The 22,242-nt window shown below is 44.4% G+C and overlaps 1 protein-coding gene across 2 annotated transcripts in view; it reads left to right on the top strand.

The window, feature by feature from the left end:
* EIF2AK2 (eukaryotic translation initiation factor 2 alpha kinase 2) overlaps nucleotides 1–22,242 on the top strand; it is a 120,898-nt gene that overhangs the window by 37,506 nt on the left and 61,150 nt on the right. For both annotated transcript variants that reach the window (XM_056567429.1, XM_056567428.1), the window contains exons 7-8: nucleotides 569–701; nucleotides 10,621–10,685. In XM_056567429.1, the coding sequence (XP_056423404.1) occupies nucleotides 569–701; nucleotides 10,621–10,685 (198 nt within the window). The remainder of the gene's footprint in view (nucleotides 1–568; nucleotides 702–10,620; nucleotides 10,686–22,242) is intronic.

The following is a 22,242-nucleotide window of genomic DNA, read 5'->3' as shown; positions in this document are numbered from 1 at the left end:
CAGGAAACAAGCTGACAGTGGGAGGATTTTTCCTCCAGCTCTGAGCCGTTCACCCACAGCTGTCAATCAAGGAAGTGTGTCCATGACATAGGTGATGATGCATGGACACAGCAGGACTAGTATGTGTCCAAGCAGGCAGGGGGGCAGTTGTTTGACTGTCTTTTTCAGTATGAAATACAGAAAATTTTCTAATGAAAGCAATTGCAAAGCCGATTGGTTTTGCATGCTTTACAACATATCAAAAGTTTTTGTATCTGGCAGTGCCCATTTAACATACGAGTGTGTAGATTCTACAGGTCCAGCTGCAACATATGTGGGCGAATGCCGTAGGGTACCTGAATGCCTCTATGCCCAACTGAATCTCATATAGTGTCCAGGCTAGCAGTGGCCTAATGGAGTATAAGATCCTCCTTTTAATTGTACGGTTTTCTCCAATAAATGTATCCTTTTTCAATTCCTTTTTGGTGCATTATTTGGATCTTATTTTTTGTCATTAGTGCATTTTGCCCTGTTTAATAAGATGTTTTTATTGTTGGATTACTTGTTTAAACACATTCTTGTTTTGTAGATTTTTCTGCCATGCATTAATTGGTCAAAGGAAATTTCCAGAAGCTACAGGAAAAAACAAGAAAGAAGCAAAGAAGAATGCTGCACAACTGGCATTAAAAGTGCTAAAGCCGGAATATTTGGAGGATCTTCAGGTATACTATTTTAAAAGTTACGATGTTTGGCCATCTTAACATCTGCATCCCATACAGATTCAGAACCCCTGGAGGATAAATACTCAATTTGGCAATGGATGAGCAATGTGAATTGACTTTAGTTCAGAGATGTGATATTTCCAATTTCTCTGGACAAGATTCCTTAGATGCTTTATCATGACATATAAATCCTTGGGACTGATTGAGTCTTGTGTTCCATTGTGTCAAAACTGTAAAAACTGTCTCTCTTGAATTTGAGATGGCCTTTTAATACAGTAACTTTCATTCTTCATTTTGTTCTGGGCTGCAACAATGTTTGAACACCAATAAATGTGTCCTACGATAATTTATTGTGTGGTGATGGAACCTTGTCCTTGTTTAAAGATTCTGTCCTGTTTTAGAGACCCCAACAGGACGTTAAGTGTACAGAATTAAGTATAGATCATAAGGTGGATATCCCCAAAATATAGCACTGGGGATTCATATCCTATCTGTGGTCAGTGTTTCTTCAGATACTTTGTATATCATGCCTGATGAAGAGACTGAAGTTGTGTTGAATGCTTGCTGTTCAAAGTGTACAGGCTCTCTCTCTACCCTGCATAGCACAATCTAAGTTATGTCCCCACTTCCTGTCTTCCTTCTTGGTCTCTTTGCTGTTAGATACCTAATGGCAAATACTTAACCTCTTAAGGATGCAGGGCGTATGGATACGCCCTGCATTCCGAGTCCTTAAGGACGCAGGGCGTATCCATACGCCCGTGGTAATTCCGTTCCCCACCGCTAGCCGGTTGGGGACCGGAGCCGGATGCCTGCTGAAATCATTCAGCAGGCATCCCGGCATATCGCCCAGGGGGGTCATTATGCCCCCCCATGTCAGTGATGGCCGCAGATCGCTGGACAATTCAGTCCAGCGATCTGCGGCGATTCCGGGTCAATCGGGTCTCCAGTGACCCGGAATTACTGGCTGATCGGGGCCGTCTCTGACAGCCCCGAACAGCCAGAGCCAGCAGGGGTGAGGTGGCACTGGTGCCACCTCACGATCGCCCTGATTCGTCGGCCGGTTTACCGGCCGACCAATCAGGGCGCCTGCTGCGGGTGTCACTCCTGCACCCGCTCCGCCCCTCTTCCGGAGGACGTGAGTGGATGCGGGAAGACGACCCTGGGTGCTGGGGACCCCGATCCCCGTCGTCCCTGTTGGGATCGGGGCCCCAGGAGCGGCGGCGGCGAGGGACTGTCCTGCGACGGAGCAGCAGCAGGAGGTGAGTGACAGCCTCCTGCTGTTGCTTAGCAACAGCTCCCAGCATGCAAAAAGGGCATGCTGGGAGCTGTAGTTGTGCAACAGCAGGAGGCAGACCACCACAACTCCCAGCATTCCCTTATGGGCATGCTGGGACTTATGGTTTTGCAACAGCTGGAGGCACATTTTTTCTATGGAAAAGTGTACCTTCAGCTGTTGTATAACTACAACTCCCAGCTTGCACAAAATAAAAATGAAAAACGTCTGGTACGCCACGGTTTCCAAAACGGAGCCTCCAGCTGTTGCAAAACAACTACTCCAAGTATTGCCAGATAGCCACTGACTGTCCAGGCATGCTGGGAGTTTTACAACAGCTGAAGGCACCCTGTTTGGGAATCACTGGCATAGAATTCCCCTATGTCCACCCCTATGCAATCCCTAATTTAGGCCTCAAATGCGCATGGCGCTCTCACTTTGGAGCCCTGTCGTATTTCAAGGCAACAGTTTAGGGTCACATATGGGGTATCGCCGTACTCGGGAGAAATTGTGTTACAAATTTTGGGGGGTATTTACTGCTATTACCCTTTTTAAAAATGTAAAATTTTTGGAAAAAGAAGCATTTTAGGTAAAAAAAAAAAATTTTTTTTACATATGCAAAAGTCGTGAAACACCTGTAGGGTATTAAGGTTCACTTTACCCCTTGTTACGTTCCCCAAGGGGTCTAGTTTCCAAAATGCTATGCCATGTGTTTTTTTTTTGCTGTCCTGGCACTATAGGGGCTTCCTAAATGCGGCATGCCCCCAGAGCAAAATTTCCTTCAAAAAAGCCAAATGTGACTCCTTCTCTTCTGAGACCTGTAGTGCGCCAGCAGAGCACTTTTCACCCCCATATGGGGTGTTTTCTGAATTGGGAGAAATTGGGCTTCAAATTTTGGGGGGTATTTTCTGCTATTACCCTTTTTAAAAATGTAAAACTTTTGGGAAGCCAAGCATTTTTTTTTTTTTTACATATGCAAAAGTCGTGAATCACCTGTGGGGTATTAAGGTTTACTTTACCCCTTGTTATGTTCCCCGAGGGGTCTAGTTTCCAAAATGGTATGCCATGTGTTTTTTTTTGCTGTTCTGGCACCATAGGGGCTTCCTACAGGTGACATGCCCCCCAAAAACCATTTGTCGCTCCTTCCCTTCTGAGCCCTCTACTGCGCCCGCCGAACAATTAACATAGACATATGAGGTATGTCCTTACTAGAGAAAAATTGGGTTTCAAATACAAGTAAAAATTTTCTCCTTTTTAACCCTTGCAAAAATTCAAAAATTGGGTCTACAAGAACAGGCGAGTGTAAAAAGTGAAGATTGTGAATTTTCTCCTTCACTTTGCTGCTATTCCTGTGAAACCCCTAAAGGGTTAAAACGCTTACTGAATGTCATTTTGAATACTTTGGGGGGTGCAGTTTTTATAATGGGGTAATTTATGGGGTATTTGTAATATGAAGACCCTTCAAATCCACTTCAAACCTGAACTGGTCCCTGAAAAAAAGTTTCAAAATTTTGTGAAAAATTGGAAAATTGCTGCTGAACGTTGAAGCCCTCTGGTGTCTTCCAAAAGTAAAAACTCATCAATTTTATGATGCAAACATAAAGTAGACATATTGTATATGTGAATACAAAATTTTCATCAAATTTGGGGATTTTTCACCAAGAAAGGATGCAAGTTACCACAAAATTTTACCACTATGTTAAAGTAGAATATGTCACGAAAAAACAAGGTGAAAAAGGGCTCAGTCCTTAAGGGGTTAAAGGGGAACTCCGTTGCCAGACATCTTATCCCTAACCATAGGGGATAAAATTTCTGATTGATAGGGGATAAAATGTCTAGCAACTGAGTACCCATTTAAGGGCTTTTTTTATGGGGGTAAGGAGACAAAAAAAAATAAATTTACAAATATGTTAGAAATCACATAGCCTATTAAAGGGATTTTAGCTGTTTAACATAATTTGTTTTATTTTGGCAGTAATCGAAAGTTATCATATTTGCAAGGTTGCTGTTATGTGTCTGTCACTGAGAACAATAAACTATACACAAGTACAGATTTATCAAATGTCCAAAGTAAGCATCTCCAACTTCCTTTAATATTACAGGGTTTTCCATTTATTTGGATACACCTTAATAAAATGTGAATGGTTGGTGATATTAACTTCCTGTTTGTGGCACATTAGTATATGTGAGGGGGGGGGGAAAACTTTTCAAGATGGGTGGTGACCATGGCGGACATTTTGAATTCAACTTTTGTTTTTTCAGTAGGAAGAGGGTCATGTGACACATCATACTTATTGGGAATTTCAAAAGAAAAACAATGATGTGCTTGGTTTTAACGTAACTTTATTCTTTCATGAGTTATTTACAAGTTTCTGACCACTTATAAAATGTGTTCAATGTGCTGCCCATTGTGTTGGATTGTCAATGCAACCCTCTTCTCCCACTCTTCACACACTGATAGCAACACCGCAGGAGAAATGCTAGCACAGGCTTCCAGTATCCGTAGTTTCAGGTGCTGCACATCCCTTATCTTCACAGCATAGACAATTGCCTTCAGATGACCCCAAAGATAAAAGTCTAAGGGGTCATATCTGGAGACCTTGGGGGCCACGACGACCAATCCACTTTCCAGGAAACTGTTCATCTAGGAATGCTCGGACCTGACACCCATAATGTGGTGGTGCACCATCTTGCTGGAAAAACTCAGGGAACGTGTCAGGTTCAGTGTATACCGTATTTATCCGCGTATAACACGCACTTTTTAGGCTAAAATTTTTAGCCTAAAGTCTGTGTGCGTGATATACGCCGATACACCCCCAGGAAAGGCAGGGGGAGAGAGGCCGTCGCTGCCCGCTTCTCTCCCCCTGCCTTTCCTGGGGTCTAGAGCGCTGCTGTCGGCCCTTCTCACCCCCTGGCTATCGGCGCCGCTGCCCGTTATGTCCCCCTGACTATCGGTGCCGGCGCCCCATTGCCGGCGCCGATAGCCAGGGGGAGAGAAGCGGCGCCGACAGCCAGGGGGAGGGAAGGGGCAGCGGCACCCATTGCCGGCGCCGCTGCCCCGTTGCCTCCCCCCATCCCTGGTGGCATAATTACCTGAGTCGGGTCCGCGCTGCTGCAGGCCTCCGGCGTGCGTCCCCGGCGTTGTTGCTATGCGCTGCACGGCGCAGGGGACGCACGCCGGAGGCCTGCAGCAGCGCGGACCCGACTCAGGTAATTATGCCACCAGGGATGGGGGGAGGCAACGGGGCAGCGGAGCCGGCAATGGGTGCCGCTGCCCCTTCTCTCCCCCTGGCTGTCGGCGCCGCTTCTCTCCCCCTGGCTATCGGCGCCGGCAATGGGGCGCCGGCACCGATAGTCAGGGGGACATAACGGGCAGCGGCGCCGATAGCCAGGGGGTGAGAAGGGCCGACAGCAGTGCTCTAGACCCCAGGAAAGGCAGGGGGAGAGAAGCGGGCAGCGACGGCCTCTCTCCCCCTGCCTTTCCTGGGGGTGTATCGGGGTATACACGCGCGCACACACGCACCCTCATTTTACCATCGATATTTGGGTAAAAAATTTTTTTTACCCAAATATCCTTGGTAAAATGAGGGTGCGTGTTATAGGCCGGTGCGTGGTATACCCCGATAAATACGGTATGTTACGCTGAGCGCTCCGGGTCCCTGCTCTTCCCCGGAGCGCTCATGGCGTTCACCTCCGTGCAGCACCCCGGTCGGACCCGCTGACCGGGAGCGCTGCACTAATGTCACTGGCGGGGATGCGATCCGCGTAGCGGGACGCGCCCGCCCGCGGCTCGCATCCCAATCTCCTCACCTGCTCCGTCCTCCGTCAGCTCTGTCCCGGCGGGCGCGGCCCCGCTCCCTAGGGCGCGCGCGCGCGCCAACACTCTGAGATTTAAAGGCGCCTGGCCCAATCAGTCCTGCACCTGTGCCCTCCTTATAAAAACCCACTTCCCCTTCCTGTCATCGCCGGATCTTGTTGCCTAGTGCCCAGTGAAAGCGTTTTATGTGTTCCCAAGCCTGTGTTCCAGACCTTCTGCTGTTGCCCCTGACTACGACCCTTGCTGCCTGCCCTGACCTTCTGCTACGTCCGACCTTGCTCTTGCCTTGTCCTTCTGTACCACGCCTGTCTCAGCTGTCAGCTGGGGTTGAGTCGCTATCGGGTGGAACGACCTGGGGGTTACCTGCCGCTGCAAGTCCATCCCGCTTTGCGGCGGGCTCTGGTGAAAACCAGTAACCCCTTAGACTCCGTTCCCCTGGTACGGCCCACGTCATCACCCCACTGACACAGAGGATCCACCACCAGTGTCCTCGCTGCATACCCATCCGGATCCTGACAGTATAAAGAGGGAAACACATCATCATGTAGCAATTTTGCATATCCAGTGGCCTTGAGGTTTCCATTGATGAAGAATGGCCCCACTATCATTGTACCCTATATACCACACCATACCATCAATTTTTGTGCTCCAACAGTCTTGGAGGGATCTATCCAATGTAGGTTAGTGTCAGACCAATAGTGGTGGTTTTGTTTGTTAACTTCACCATTCACATAAGAGTTTGCCTCATTACTGAACAAAATCTTCTGCATAAACTGAGGGTCCTGTTCCAATTTTTGTTTTGCCCATTCTGCAGCACCTGAAACTACTGATACTGGAAGCCTGTGCTAGCATTTCTCCTGCGGTGTATATAGTAGTATATAGCAGTGTATACGGATACTGGAAGCCTGTGCTAGCATTTCTCCTGCGGTGTTGCTATCAGTGTGTGAAGAGTGGGAGAAGAGGGTTGCATTGACAATCCAACACAATGGGCAGCACATTGAAAACATTTTATAAGTGGTCAGAAACTTGTAAATAACTCATGAAATAATAAAGTTACCTTAAAACCAAGCACATCATTGTTTTTCTTTTGAAATTCCCAATAAGTTTGATGTGTCACATGACCCTCTTCCTATTGAAAAAACAAAAGTTGGATTCAAAATGGCCGACTTCAAAATGTCCGCCATGGTCACCACCCATCTTGAAAAGTTTCCCCCCTCACATATACTAATGTGCCACAAACAGGAAGTTAACCCCTTCACGACGAGCGACGTACATGTACGGCACCGCGAAGTGTCGCTTGGCGTGCGGCGACATACATGTACGTCGCGGGGTTCCGGGAGCTCCGCGTCACCGGTAGCGGTGATCGGGCCGGGATGACTGCTGTTATCTAACAGCAGGCATCCCGGCACATCGCCGAGGGGGGTCCTGAGACCCCCCCATGACCGTGATGGGCGCAATTACAGTGAGTTCCCTGCTACAAATTTGAGCTGCGGCGGAAGCTCAAACTCCTATCGGGAGACTCAGTGTAATCTGCCTCCAGTGTGAATGTAACCTAAAAACACTACACTACACCAACATAAAATAAAGAGAAAAACACTACATATACACACGTACACTGCCCCCCCTACCACCCCCCTCCCCAATAAAAATGAAAAACGTATTGTACGGCAGTGTTTCTAAGATGGAGCCTCCAGCTGTTGCAAAACAAAAACTCCCAGCATTTCTGGACAGCAATTGACTGTCCAAGCATGCTGGGAGTTTTACAACAGCTGGAGGCACCCTGTTTGGGATTCACTGGCTTAGAATACCCCTATTTCCACCCCTATGCAAATCCCTAATTCAGGCCTCAAATGCGCATGGCGCTCTCACTTTGGAGCCCTGTCGTATTTCAAGGCAACAGAATAGGGTCTCATATGGGGTGTCGCCGTACTCGGGAGAAATTGCCTAACAAATTTTGGGGGGCTTTTTCCCCTTTTACCCCTTATGAAAAGGAACAGTTGGGGTCTACACCAGCATGTTAGTGTAAAAAAAAATAAACATTTTTACACTAACATGCTGGTGTTGCCCTATACTTTTAATTTTCACAAGAGGTAAAAGGGAAAAACGCCCCCCAAAATTTGTAACGCAATTTCTCCCGAGTACGGAGATACCCCATATGTGGGCGCAAAGTGCTCTGGGGGCGCACAACAAGGCCTAGAAGGTAGAGTGCGCCATGTACATTTGAGGTGATTTGCACAGGGGTGGCTGATTGTTACAGCGGTTCTGACAAATGCAAAAAAAAAAAAACCCACATGTGACCCCATTTTGGAAACTACACCCCTCATGGAATGTAATAAGGGGTGCAGTGAGAATTTACACCCCACAGGTGCCTGACGGATCTTTGGAACAGTGGTCCGTGAAAATGAAAAATTTTGCACAGGCCACTGTTCCAAAGATCTGTCAGACACCAGTGGGGGGTAAATGCTCACTGTACCCCTCATTACATTCTGTGAGGAGTCTAGTTTCCAAAATGGTATGCCATGTGTTTTTTTTTTTTTTTTTTTTGCTGTCCTGGCACCATAGGGGCTTCCTAAATTCGACATGCCCCCCCGAGCAAAATTTGCTCTCAAAAAGCCAAATATGACGCCTTCTCTTCTGAGCATTGTAGTTCGCCCACAGTGCACTTGAGGTCCACTTATGGGGTACCTCCATACTCAGAAGAGATGGGGTTACAAATTTTAGGGGGTCTTTTCTGCTATTAACCCTTGCAAAAATTTGAAATTTGGGGGAAAACCAACATTTTAGTGAAAAAATATATATTTTTTTTACTTATGCAAAAGTCGTGAAACACCTGTGGGGTATTAAGGCTCACTTTATTACTTGTTATGTTCCTCAAGGGGTCTAGTTTCCAAAATGGTATGCCATGTGTTTTTTTTTTGTTTTTTTTTTTGTTTTTTTTTGCTGTTCTGGCACCATCGGGGCTTCCTAAATGCGACATGCCCCCCAAAAACCATTTCAGAAAAACGTACTCTCTAAAATCCCCTTGTTGCTCCTTCGCTTCTGAGCCCTCTACTGCGCCTGCCGAAAACTTTACATAGACATATGAGGTATGTGATTACTCAAGAGAAATTGGGTTACACAAAGAAGTATTCATTTTCTCCTTTTACCCCTGTAAAAATTCAAAAATTGGGTCTACAAGAACATGCGAGTGTAAAAAATGAAGATTTTGAATTTTCCACTTCACTTTGCTGCTTTTCCTGTGAAACACCTAAAGGTTTAAAACATTTACTGAATGTCATTTTGAATACTTTGGGGGGTGCAGTTTTTATATTGGGGTCATTTATGGGGTATTTCTAATATTATTTGAAGTATTTATTTGGGGTATTTGAAGACCCTTCAAATCAACTTCAAACCTGAACTGGTCCCTGAAAAATTGTGAGTTTGAAAATTTTGTGAAAAATTGGAAAATTGCTGCTGAACTTTGAAGCCCTCTGGTGTCTTCCAAAAGTAAAAACTCATAAATTTTATGATGCAAACATAAAGTAGACATATTGTATATGTGAATCCAAAAAATTTTTTTATTGGAATATCCATTTTTCTTACAAGCAGAGAGCTTCAAAGTTAGAAAAATGCAAAAAAAAAAATTTTTTTTTCATAAAATTTGGGGATTTTTCACCAAGAAAGGATGCAAGTTACCACAAAATTTTACCACTATGTTAAAGTAGAATATGTCACGAAAAAACAATCTCAGAATGAGAAGTAAAAGCATTCCAGAGTTTTTAATGTTTAAAGTGACAGTGGTCAGATTTGCAAAAAAAAGGGCTTCGTCCTAGAGGTGAAAATTGGCTCCGTCCTTAAGGGGTTAATATCACCAACCATTCCCATTTTATTAAGGTGTATCCATATAAATGGCCCAACCTGTAGAATGATGATTGAGATGGGGGCAGAAAGAAGCAGAGATTTCTATCACTATATGCACGTTAAAAGTGAACCTGTCATAAAAAAAAAAACTTTTGACAAGCCTTTGAGACTAAATATCTGATCGGTGTTCAGACCCTCACCAATAGCTAAAACTGTAAGCACAGAAATGCACGTGACTGAATGCTTCCCGCTGGACACGTCCAAAGTTTTTTTTACAGTGGCAGTGTCTTTAAAAATATACAGCTATGAATAGCCAAAGTATACCCCGATGAAAATATATTCTGTGATATTTAATGTGTACGTATACTACAAAAAAATGTTGGCCATTCCAACATTTCATGTATTTGCTAAAAATGTATCTATAATACATGAAGAATTTAAAGTTTAAAGACTAAAGGACAAATCAATTTTATGGTAAATAAGCAGACCTTGAATTTTTATTGAACAGGCTAGACATACAATTTGACCATAATGTCATTTTTTCCAGTAAAGCCCCTCAGGGTAATGTTTTTTTTTTTTTTTTTTTTTTTAGTATTTTGGGAGCCTCAAAACCCCTTTCAGATCTGGGCATGATAAAACAAAGGTCATTTAATTTGAATTGAGAAGTGTTCCAACAGGGTAGGTCAATGGACTGCTGTGCAGAAGAACTGCTCATGTGATATATGTTCCATTCATTAAGGCATCAGTGGGGGTCCCAGAGGACTAACTAGCATAGGAATCTTTATAAATCTGCTGTTTTGACTTGGAGCAGTGTAAATACAGTAACTAACTGCTAACAAAAAAAAAGGTAGCATTAGTGTGAAGATTTTCTAAGCATTCAGGATCTGGTATAGGGTTGAGCATTCTACAATGCTGTTGTATATAGAAATATGCAAAACAAATCCTTAAAATCAGAATGATCTAGTATTATAACCTTTTGATTATTTTAGCTCCAGAGGATCCCTGGACTAGATGATATAGAAGAAGCAAAAGAAAACAATTCCAAATCTGAAAGGTAATTCCATTTCCATTAGGACATGCATGATTCAGCTGTTTTATTGTACTTACAGATATTGTAACATTCTGATTACCTGTGTAATATGTAAATATTCACGTTTGCAGGTTATTTGTGGGTTATTAAAGTAATTTTTGTATCTTTAGGACAATAACTGTTCATAATTTTTAGCATGTTTTTTTAAGCAATTTTGACATTTAACGTGAAAAAAATAAATACCATTTTACTGAGGCAATTAAAATCAAGGTATTTGGAGCCTTTTTTTTTTTTTTTTTTGCTTAAAGGGTAGCTCCCATCATCCTATTTATTTATTTATTTATTTTTTGCTAGCCCATTAACCACCCCTCCCCCCCCTCGCTACGGCACTAGCCCGTTCCCTCTCACCCCCCCCCCGACCCGCATACCCCGTTCCCTCATTACACTTGCAGTTACTGCAGAGTCCGGCAGCGGGCGTGCAGGGACAGCGGCGGCAACGAGGCGGCGGCGATGTGCGGGAGGAGTGGCCTCCCAGCCAGAGGCCGGGGAGCCAATGCGCTCACTCCCGCCTGTCTGATTGACAGGCAGGGAGCGAGTGCAGCCTAACTGAAAAAGGACTGATTGCCACTCCAAAATCGGTCCTTTTTCAGTAGCCGGTTTTTAAATGTAAATTAAACCTTTTTAATGAAAAAAAATAATAATAAAAGTATATTAGAGATCTGTTGTAGTACATAAGTACTACAACATATCAAAAAATAAAGTTGGTGACAGTGCCCATTTTAAGCACAAAGTTACAAACAGCTTTACCTAAGCAAATTTCAGTTTTTACTTTGCAGTGGTCATGTATTTATGATGTGAAAAATCGCACATAAACCGAAAAAAAAGTCTTAAAACCCTTACAAAAAGTCGCCAGTCTACTCCAGGTCCGACCCCAGTATGTGAGCAAAAAGTCTCACAAAAGTCTCAGCTGCATTTTTTTTGTTTTGCTTATGTGCTCCAAATTTATCAACCCCCAGTGATAGTATGATAAATATGTAGTACACAAGCAAAACTAAAGCAAAAAAAATGCCTTCAGAACTTGTTTACCAGAGCAAACAATGATAAATGTCCCCCCATGTGTCCAGGATCTGACGGTGGACTAATTTAGCATGGGTAAAGTCTTAGGTAAACTGGTGTACTAACCCCCACCCCTTAATAAGCACATAATCAATCAACTTTATTAACAAGTAACAAAATGTACGTAAATATACCTATGTGCAAACCTTAAAGTGTAGTTGTCATTAACAAAAACTTTTTAGATAATGTAGATAATACCATTATACAGTCAGGTCCATAAATATTGGGACATCGACACAATTCTAAAATTTTTGGCTCTATACACCACCACAATGGATATAAAATGAAATGAACAAGATGTACTTTAACTGCAGACTGTCAGCTTTAATTTAAGGACATTTACATCCAAATCAGGTGAACGGTGTAGGAATTACAACAGTTTGCATATGTGCCTCCCACTTGTTAAGGGACCAAAAGTAATGGGACAAATTGGCTTCTCAGCTGTTCCATGGCCAGGTGTGTGTTATTCCCTCATTATCCCAATTACAATGAGCAGATAAAAGGTCCAGATTTCATTTCAAGTGTATTTGCATTTGGAATCTGTTGCTGCCAACTCTTAAGATGAGATCCAAAGAGCTGTTATGATCTGTGAAGCAAGCCATCATTAGGCTGAAAAAACAAAACAAACCCATCAGAGAGAGAGTTATATTAGCATGATCTAAAGGTGATACAAGGTGCTCAACCCCAAATGCAGTTGTGCACCTACATTGGAGTGGAGAACCCGCACCTATGGATCACAATATGGATTCACTACTGTGGCAGATGTAAACAATGACATTAGCTAACCCTCAAAACTGATGTAAAATTCAGACATTAGCCAGTATATCCTTATATGATGGACACACCTGAGCCCGCACACCACGCCAAGGTTTCTCAAGTGGTGCGGGACCTATCAACTAACCTACCTGGCCAGATAAATAAAACCAGGAACCGATTTACAGCAGCCTTAGGTCCGACTTGCAGATTGCTCCCCAGTTATCCCCAGTGTGAACTAAGCACACATACAATGGGAGGTGGGAGACAAGCTGCAAGCCCCCCCTTGGTTGGTTTATTTATAGCAGGCCTCAGAGAGAGTGCCAAAACATTAGGCGTGGTCAATACAACGTTTTGGAACATTCTTAAAAAGAAGGAACACACCGGTGAGCTCAGCAACACCAAAAGACCCGAAAGACCAAGGAAAAAATGTGGTGGATGACCGAAGAATTCTTTCTCTGGTGACGAAAACATACTTAACAGTTGGCCAGATCAAGAACACTCTCCAGGAGGTAGGTGTATGTGTCTCAAAATCAACAATCAAGGGAAGACTTTACCAGAGTTCACCACAAGATGTAAACCATTGGTGAGCCTCAAAAACAGGAAGAAGTATAGGCAAAAAAGCTGCAATGGCGCTCCCAAGGAAGTAACCCGAAGTCGTGGGTATTGGTGAAAAATAAATAATTTATTTACAGCATAAGAAAATAATAAATAAAGCAAGAAGCGTTTCGGGAGTCACAGCTCCCTTTCTCAATTGCAGGTGGTTGCTGTATCATACAGCAACCACCTGCAATTGAGAAAGGGAACTTTGACTCCCGAAACGCATCTTGCTTTATTTATTATTTTCTTTATTTTTCACCAATATCCACGACTTCGGGTTACTTCCTTGGGAGCGCCATCCGTCCTCACGCTGCAGGCCTGCACACCAAGCTACCATCACCGGCAAGGGATACATTACCCCCACCTGGGTACCTACCTACACCGGATAAAGACCTACACCGCACCCGGCGCTACCTCCGCTTTTTTTCCTCCATATACTGCTCAAAAACAGGAAGGCCAGATTAGAGTTTGCCAAACGACATGTAAAAAAGCCTTCACAGTTCTGGAACAACATCCAATGGACAGATGAGACGAAGATCAACTTGTACCAGAGTCATGGGAAGAGAAGAGTATGGAGAAGGAAGGGAACTGCTCATGAAACTAAGCATACACCTTATCAATGAAGCATGGTGGTGGTAGTGTCATAGCGTGGACATGTGTGGCTGCCAATGGAACTGGTTCTCTTGGTTTTCATTGATGATGTGACTGCTGACAAAAGCACCAGGATGAATTCTGAAGTGTTTCGGGCAATATTATCTACTCATATTCAGCAAAATGCTTCAGAACTCATTGGACGGCGTTGGTAAAATTATATTTTGATATCTATGTTCCCATTATTCATTATATATATGAATAATGGGAACATAGAGATGTATAAAGTCCATAAGAAGCAGCACATCCAGATTAGGTGAGGTGGGTGCAGGCACAATTGAACCTCGGAGCCCTGGTTCCTCGTGATAGGTAAAGTATAACGGCAGCACACCAAAGTAGTGAATCAATATTGTATTATTTTATTCCAGGGATATAGAGACAACGTTTCAGCGGTCTCTCACCACCATTTTATATATATATATATATATATATATATATATATATATATATATATATATATATAAATTCATTGCCGTAAATGTTGACACCCCTGAAATTTTTAAAGAAAATGAAGTATTTATCTAGGGCTGGGGGCGGTATGACCAAATATGTGTATCATGGTATTTTTTTAACTTTACAGCGGTTCCACGGTATATAACGGTATTTTCTCACTCCCCCCCCCACCCCCCAATCATGTGACCCGCCAGCGCTGTTCTGTCCCCCCAACTCCCCCCCCCCCCCCAATCATGTGACCCGCCAGCGCTGTTCTGTCCCCCCAATAATGTAACCTGCGCGCGGTGTTCGGCTCCCCCCCCCCCCAAATCATCTGACCTGCCAGCGCTGTTCTGTCCCCCCCCCCAAAACCATGTGACCCGCGCGCGGTGTTCGGCTCCCCCTCCCCCAAATCATCTGACCCGCCAGCGCTGTTCTGTCCCCCCCAACCCCCCCTCAATCATGTGACCCGCGTGCGGTGTTCTGCTCCCCCCCCCCCCAATTAATGATCAGACCAGCAGGGTACCAGTGGTCTCCAACCTGTCTCCAACCTGCGGACCTCCAGTTGTTGCAAAACTACAACTCCCAGCATGCCCGGACTGCCAACGGCGGTCCGGGCATGCTGGGAGTTGTAGTTTTGCAACAGCTGGATGTCGCAGGTTTGGGACCACTGCTGTACGCTGTATACCTATGCCCGGGCTGCAAAAGAAACAGAAAATAAACTTTTAACTTACCTACATCGGCAGCAGGCAGGGTACTGGAACGTGGACAGCCGTCAGCCTATCACCGGCCGGAGCGATGTCCTGCCCCGGCCAGTGATAGGCTGAGCCCATTGTCATGTAAGAAGCCGGCTTCTTGCATGACAGTGGGCTCAGCCTATCACTGGCAGGGGCGGGACATCGCTCCGGCCGGTGATAGGCTGACGGCTGTCCGGCGTTCCAGGACAGACATAGGCAAGTTAAAAGTTTATTTTCTTTATCTTTTGCAGCCGGCATAGGGATACAGCGTACAGCAGTGGTCTCCAACCTGCGGACCTCCAGCTATTGCAAAACTACAACTCCCAGTATGCCCGAACAGCTATCCGGGCATGCTGGGAATTGGAGTTTTGCAACATCTGGAGGTCCGCAGGTTGGAGACCACTGGCGTACAGTATAGAGTTCAGAGCAGTGATAATACATTCCCAAGGGGGAGGGGCCCAACCGGTATTGCGGTATGGGCTAAAATTCATATCGTGCAGCCCAAAAATTTCTGTATTCGGTATGAACCGGTATAGCGCCCAGCCCTATATTTCTCACAGAAAAGGATTGTAGTAACATGTTTTACTATACACGTTTATTCCCTTTGTGTGTATTGGAGCCAAACCAAAAAAGGGAGTAAAAAAGTAAATTTGACATAATGTTACACCAAACTCCAAAAATGGTCTGGACAAAATTATTGGCACCCTTTCAAAATTGTGGAAAAATAAGATTGTTTCAAGCATGTGATGCTCCTTTCTGAAAGCAGATAAATAGGAGAAAAGTTCACTTAGGCTAGGTTCAGACTACGGAATTTCCGCCTGAATTTTCGCTTTGAAATTTCAGGAAGAAATTCCGCTTACTATAATGCATAGTGTAGTGAATGGTTTTCCGTTCACATATTCAAACTTCGGAATTTGTGAAGCGGAAAATCCGCTTAGTTAATCCGCTTAGAAACTTCTGCCTGAAGAAAGGCGGTGCTCTTTCTTCAGGCGGAATTCCTTGCGGAACACATTGCAGTCTATGGGAGACTGCAGTGTCCGCGCAGTCCTAGTGCCGACTTATTCAGTCAGCGCAAGTGGAACTCAGGATCTCTGGTCGGAAATTTTCTGCCCGGAGATTCCGTAGTCTGAACCTAGCCTTAGTCTTTGCATTGTGTATCTGTGTGTGCCACACTAAGCATGGACAACAGAAAGAGGAGTAGAGAACTGTCTGAGGACTTGAGAACCAAAATTGTGGAAATGTGGATAAGCTGCCCCAAACAAGTTCCAAAGATATTCAAGCTTTCCTGCAGGCTCAGGGAGCATCAGTGTCAGCGCAAACTATCCGTTCAGTGCGAACTATGACATTTAAATGAAATGAAACGCTATGGCAGGAGACCCAGGAGGACCACACTGCTGACACAGAGACATCAAAAAGCAAGACTACATTTTGCTAAAATGAACTTGAGTAAGCCAAAATCCTTCTGGGAAAACGTCTTGTGGACAGATGAGACAAAGATAGAGCTTTTTGGTAAAGCACACCATTCATCTGTTTACCGAAAATGGAATGAGGCCTACAAAGAAAAGAACACAGTACCTACAGTGAAATATGGTGGAGGTTCAATAATGTTTTGGGGTTGTTTCGCTGCCTCTGGCACTGGGTGCCTTGAATGTGTGCAAGGCATCATGAAATCTGAGTATTACCAATGGCTTTTGGGTCGCACTGTACAGCCCAGTGTTAGAAAGCTGGGTTTGTGTCCCAGATCTTGGGTCTTCCAGCAGGACAATAACCCCAAACACATGAAATGGATGGTCACAAAGCAATGGAGCTTTTTGAAGTGGCCAGCAATGAGTCCAGATCTAAATCCCAATGAACACCTGTGGAGAGATCTTAAAATTGCTGTTGGGAAAAGGCGCCCTTCCAATGAGCGAGACCTGGAGCAGTTTGCAAAGGAAGAGTGGTCCAACATTCCGGCTGAGAGGTGTAAGAAGCTTATTGATGGTTAAAGGAAGCGACTGATTTCAGTAATTTTTCCAAAGGGTGTGCAACCAAATATTAAGTTATGGGTGCCAATAATTTTGTCCAGCCCATTTTTGGAGTTTGGTGAGACATTGGGCCTCATTTACTAAGCTGAAACCGACCGGTTTTTGTCTGGTTATTTTGGCGCAGAGTGCCTGAGACATGTCTGCGCCAGTCTGCGACAGTGTGCGCCTGAAAAATCCAACAAACCTGAAATTGCACTGTGAAAAGCCGAAAAGGGGGCGTGGTCTGTCGCAAAGGGGGCATGGTCGACTTGAAAAGGGGCGTGGCTTCACAACCCGACCGATTTACTATTTAATTCACAGAAAATCCTGTGGGTAAATTGCTGGAAATATCGACCTAGAAAAAGCTGGTCAGTAGTAAATGGAGAGGAATCCTGCAAGTCTGAAACAACTTTTCCCACTAGTAAAAACCCAAAACTCTTAGTAAATGAAGCCCATTATGTCCAATTTGGTTTAGTTCCAACACACAAAGGCAATAAACATGTGTATAACAAAACATATGTTACTGCAATCCTTTTTGTGTAAGAAATACTTCATTTTCTTGAAAAATTTCAGGGGTGAAATCGTTCAGCAGGCATCGCGGCATATCGCCCAGGGGGGTCATTATGCCCCCCCCCCCATGTCGGCGATGGCCGCAGATCGCTGGACAATTCAGTCCAGCGATCTGCGGCGATTCCGGGTCAATCGGGTCTCCATCCGTCTCTGGCGGCCCCGAACAGCCAGAGCCTGCAGGGGTGAGGTGGCACTGGTGCCACCTCACGATTGCCCTGATTCGTCGGCCAGATTACCGGCCGACCAATCAGTTCGCCTGCTGCGGGTGTCACTCCCGCACCCGCTCCGCCCCTCTTCCAGAGGACGTGAGCGGGTGCGGGACGTGCACTCCGGGTGCTGGGGACTCCGATCCCCAGCGTCAATATTGGGATTGGGGCCCCAGGAGCAGCGGCGGCGACGACGAGGGACTGACCTGCGCGGCGAGGATCGTTGGAGGTGAGTGACGGCCTCCTGCTGTTGCTTTGCAAAAGCTCCCCAGCATGCAAAAAGGGCATGCTGGGAGCTGTAGTTAGGCAACAGCAGGAGGCAGACCACCACAACTCCCAGCATTCCCTTATGGGGCATGCTGGGACTTATGGGTTTTGCAACAGCTGGAGGCACATTTTTTTCTATGGAAAAGTGTACCTTCAGCTGTTGTGTAACTACAGCTCCAGCTTGCACAAACAGCTAAAGTGCATGCTGGGAGTTGTAGTGGTGCATCTGCTGGTTGCATAACTACAACTCCCAGCATGCCCGTTGGCTGTCGGTGACTGCTGAGAGTTGTAGTTTTGCAACAGCTGAAGGCACACTGGTTGTGAAACTTAGTTTTTTTTTTTAACCTAACTCAGTGTTTCACGACCGGTGTGCCTCCAGCTGTTGCAAACTCCAACTCTCAGCAGTCAATGTACACCATGCACCGTACATGCTGGGAGTTGTAGTTTTGCAACAGCTGGAGGCACACTGGTTGTGAAACATCGAGTTAGGTCGCAAACTCAGTGATACATAACCATTGTGCCTACAGCTGTTGCAAAACTAAAACTCTCAGCATGTACAGTCTGTCAGCGCATGCTGGGAGTGAGGGTACACGCCCGAGTGAGGGTACACTCACTCGGGCGGAGGTTTACAGCAAGTATCTGGCTGCAAGTTTGAGCTGCGGCAAATTTTCTGCCGCAGCTCAAACTGCCAGCGAGAAACTACTGTGAACCCCCGCCCGTGTGATTGTACACTAAAAACACTACACTACACTAACAAAAAATTAAATAAAAAGTAAAAAACACTACATATACACATACCCCTACACAGCCCCCCTCCCCTCCCCAATAAAAATGAAAGCGTCTGGTACGCCACTGTTTCCAAAACGGAGCCTCCAGCTGTTGCAAAACAACAACTCCCAGTATTGTCGGACAGCCGTTGACTGTCCAGGCATGCTGGGAGTTTTGCAACAGCTGGAGGCACCCTGTTTGGGAATCACTGGCGTAGAATTCCCCTATGTCCACCCCTATGCAAGTCCCTAATTTAGGCCTCAAATGCGCATGGAGCCCTGTCGTATTTCAAGACAACAGTTAAGGGTCACATATGGGGTATCGCTGTACTCGGGAGAAATTGTGTTACAAATTTTGGGGGGTATTTTCTGCTTTTACCCTTTTTAAAAATGTAAATTTTTTGGGAAAACAAGCATTTTAGGTAAAAAAATTATTTTTTTTTTTTTTACAAATGCAAAAGTCGTGAAACACCTGTGGGGTATAAAGGTTCACTTAACCCCTTGTTACGTTCCCCGAGGGGTCTAGTTTCCAAAATGGTATGCCATGTGTTTTTTTTTTTTTTGCTGTTCTGGCACCATAAGGGCTTCCTAAATGCAACATGCCCCCCAAAAACCATTTCAGAAAAACGTACTCTCAAAAATCCCCTTGTCGCTCCTTCCATTCTGAGCCCTCCACTGCGCCCGCCGAACACTTTACATAGACATATGAGGTATGTGCTTACTCGAGAGAAATTGGGCTACAAATCAAAGTAAAAATTTTCTCCTTTTACCCCTTGTAAAAATTTAAAAATTGGGTCTACAAGAACATGTGAGTGTAAAAAATGAAGATTGTGAATTTTCTCCTTCACTTTGCTGCTATTCGTGTGAAACACCTAAAGATTTAAAATGCTGACTGAATGTCATATTGAATACTTTGGGGGGGTGTAGTTTTTATAATGGGGTCATTTATGGGGTATTTCTAATATGAAGACCCTTCAAATCCACTTCAAACCTGAACTGGTCCCTGAAAAATATAGTTTGAAAATTTTGTGAAAAATCGGAAAATTGCTGCTGAACTTTGAAGCCCTCTGGAGTCTTCCAAAAGTAAAAACTCATCAATTTTATGATGCAAACATAAAGTAGACATATTGTATATGTGAACCAAAAAAAAAAATGTATTCGTAATATCCATTTTTCCTTACAAGCAGAAAGCTTCAAAGTTAGAAAAATGCTAAATTTTCAAATTTTTCATCAAATTTACGGATTTTTCACCAAGAAAGGATGCAAGTATCGACAAACATTTACCACTATGTTAAAGTAGAATATGTCCCGAAAAAACAGTCTCGGAATCAGAATGATAACTAAAAGCATTCCAGAGTTATTAATGTTTAAAGTGACAGTGGTCAGATGTGCAAAAAAACGCTCCGGTCCTTAAAGGGGTATTCTGCCCCTACACATTTTATCCCCTATCCAAAGGATAGGGGATAAGATATCAGATCGCCGCGGTCCCGCTGCTGGGGACCCCGGAGATCCCCGGTTCGGCACCGCGCTATCATTACAGCACAGAGCGAGTTCGCTCTGTGCGTAATGATGGGCGATACAGGGGACGGAGCCGCGTGACGTCATGGCGCCGCCCCTCGTGACATCACGGCCCGTCCCCTTAATGCAAGTCTATGGGAGGGGGCGTGACGACCGCCACGCCCCCTCCCATAGACTTGTATTGAAAGGGGCGGGTCGTGACATCACGAGGGGCGGAGCTGTGACGTAACGATGCTCCGGCCCCTGTACCACCCATCATTACGTGCAGAGCGAACTCGCTCTGTGCTGTAATGATAGCGCGTGCCGCAGCTGGGATCCCGGGGGTCCCCAGCAGCGGGACCGCGGTTATCTGACATCTTATCCCCTATCCTTTGGATAGGGGATAAAATGTCTAGGGGCGGAATACCCCTTTAAGGCCAAAATGGGCGTGGTCCTGAAGGGGTTAAAACTGTTAGTATAAATAAAAAGTGGTATAATGAATAATTTCAAACTAGCAAAAAGATAAAGAAAAATCCATGTGGTATTAATTGAATGTTATGTGAATATATTTGCATAATTGTATCCTTTTTTTACTTTTGTGAATGTATGAAGAGCCCTTTTGTGTGTATCCTATCTGTTATTATGTTATCTCTTGTATATGATTATTTGTGTTTGCAGTCTTTGTGTTATTAGTTGTTACAAAAGAAAAGAATGCTTGTAGATAGTGTTGTGTATACTGTAATACAGCCCTCCTCATCTCCTCTCTGCCTGGAGTCTGTGTACATGCGTGAGTGTATGATGTTGTGAAATCTGTGTTATTTACTGTATATACAGTGCTTGCTATATCTAAAATGCTACATTTTAAAGTGAGTATTGTATTTCTATGGTAATGGAAGGCAAAGTCAAACTTCTTTTTCCCATCTCTTATGTGAGATATAACATGTTTAATCTTTGTTGTAAAAAAAATATATAGATTTTTCAAAGCACAGGCATAGTGCTATGTTTCAAAATGGTGTCTCAGGACTAGCGAATGCCCAAGGAACCAAAAGGAAGGGCTTGTATCTTATACAAAGGGATGTGTAATCAACATAGGAGAATTTGTGAATGGTATTAATAAATGCAAAAGAAGTATTATAGTAGGATCAGGTATTCAATGCTTTGCAGTACATACATTTAGTAAATATAAAAGTTGCCAGATTAGTGGAAATTCTGGAGTATGCAATGTCTAGTTGAATAATTATAGCAGAATACAGTTTCTCAGCGAGGTTATATCAGGCTGGTGATTTTTAGTTTAACTTCTGTGTCTCTGAGTATGTTCACACTGTATATGTGTCAGTCCTGTTATTGTTTTGTTATAATTCTGGATCTCCGCAGATAAAATTCTGGTTTGTACTTTGTTCTATTTTGCTTGTGATGCTATTTCTGTTTGTGTTCTGATTCTCTTCTATTTGTGTTTCTCCATGTTTAATCCAGTGTGTATTTTGTTCTAGGTTTGTATGTAATCAGTGAGTCTTTAGATGTTGTTGACATGCTTTGTTTTGGGTTTTGCGTACTGTATACTATTCCTAATAATGCTTGATATCTGTTTATTATGTAGTGTTCTGTTGTAGTGCAGGAATGGACTGGTGACCAGTTGTCATGCGACCTGTGGTTTACTGCTTTTGTAGTGGACCCTTTGCCTATGGGGGTCCCCTTCCTGTGTCCGTACTTTTAAGGCAATTACAGATACTCCGTTAAAGAGCTGCAATAGTGCTCAACCTGGTGTATGAGCTGCCCGATGCTGCAGAGGGGGGCTGCCCCCCCCCCCCCCCCCCACACACACACACCTCCCTGTCTTTTTCTCAGAACCTCTGTGTGAGAGCGCCATTCATAGTTTTATTTTTTTAATTATTGTACTGTTTTTGTCAGTCTAAAAGTGCTGCTTTTTAAACAATGTTGTCCCATTGGGTTACATTTCTGTCCCTGAAATTTCCAGTACTGTA

Source organism: Hyla sarda, chromosome 3, assembly GCF_029499605.1.
Source record: "Hyla sarda isolate aHylSar1 chromosome 3, aHylSar1.hap1, whole genome shotgun sequence".
In the NCBI taxonomy this organism is placed as follows: domain Eukaryota; kingdom Metazoa; phylum Chordata; class Amphibia; order Anura; family Hylidae; genus Hyla; species Hyla sarda.
The sequence above is the reverse complement of the archived record's forward strand: the minus strand, read 5'-3'. Positions and strand labels throughout refer to the sequence as shown.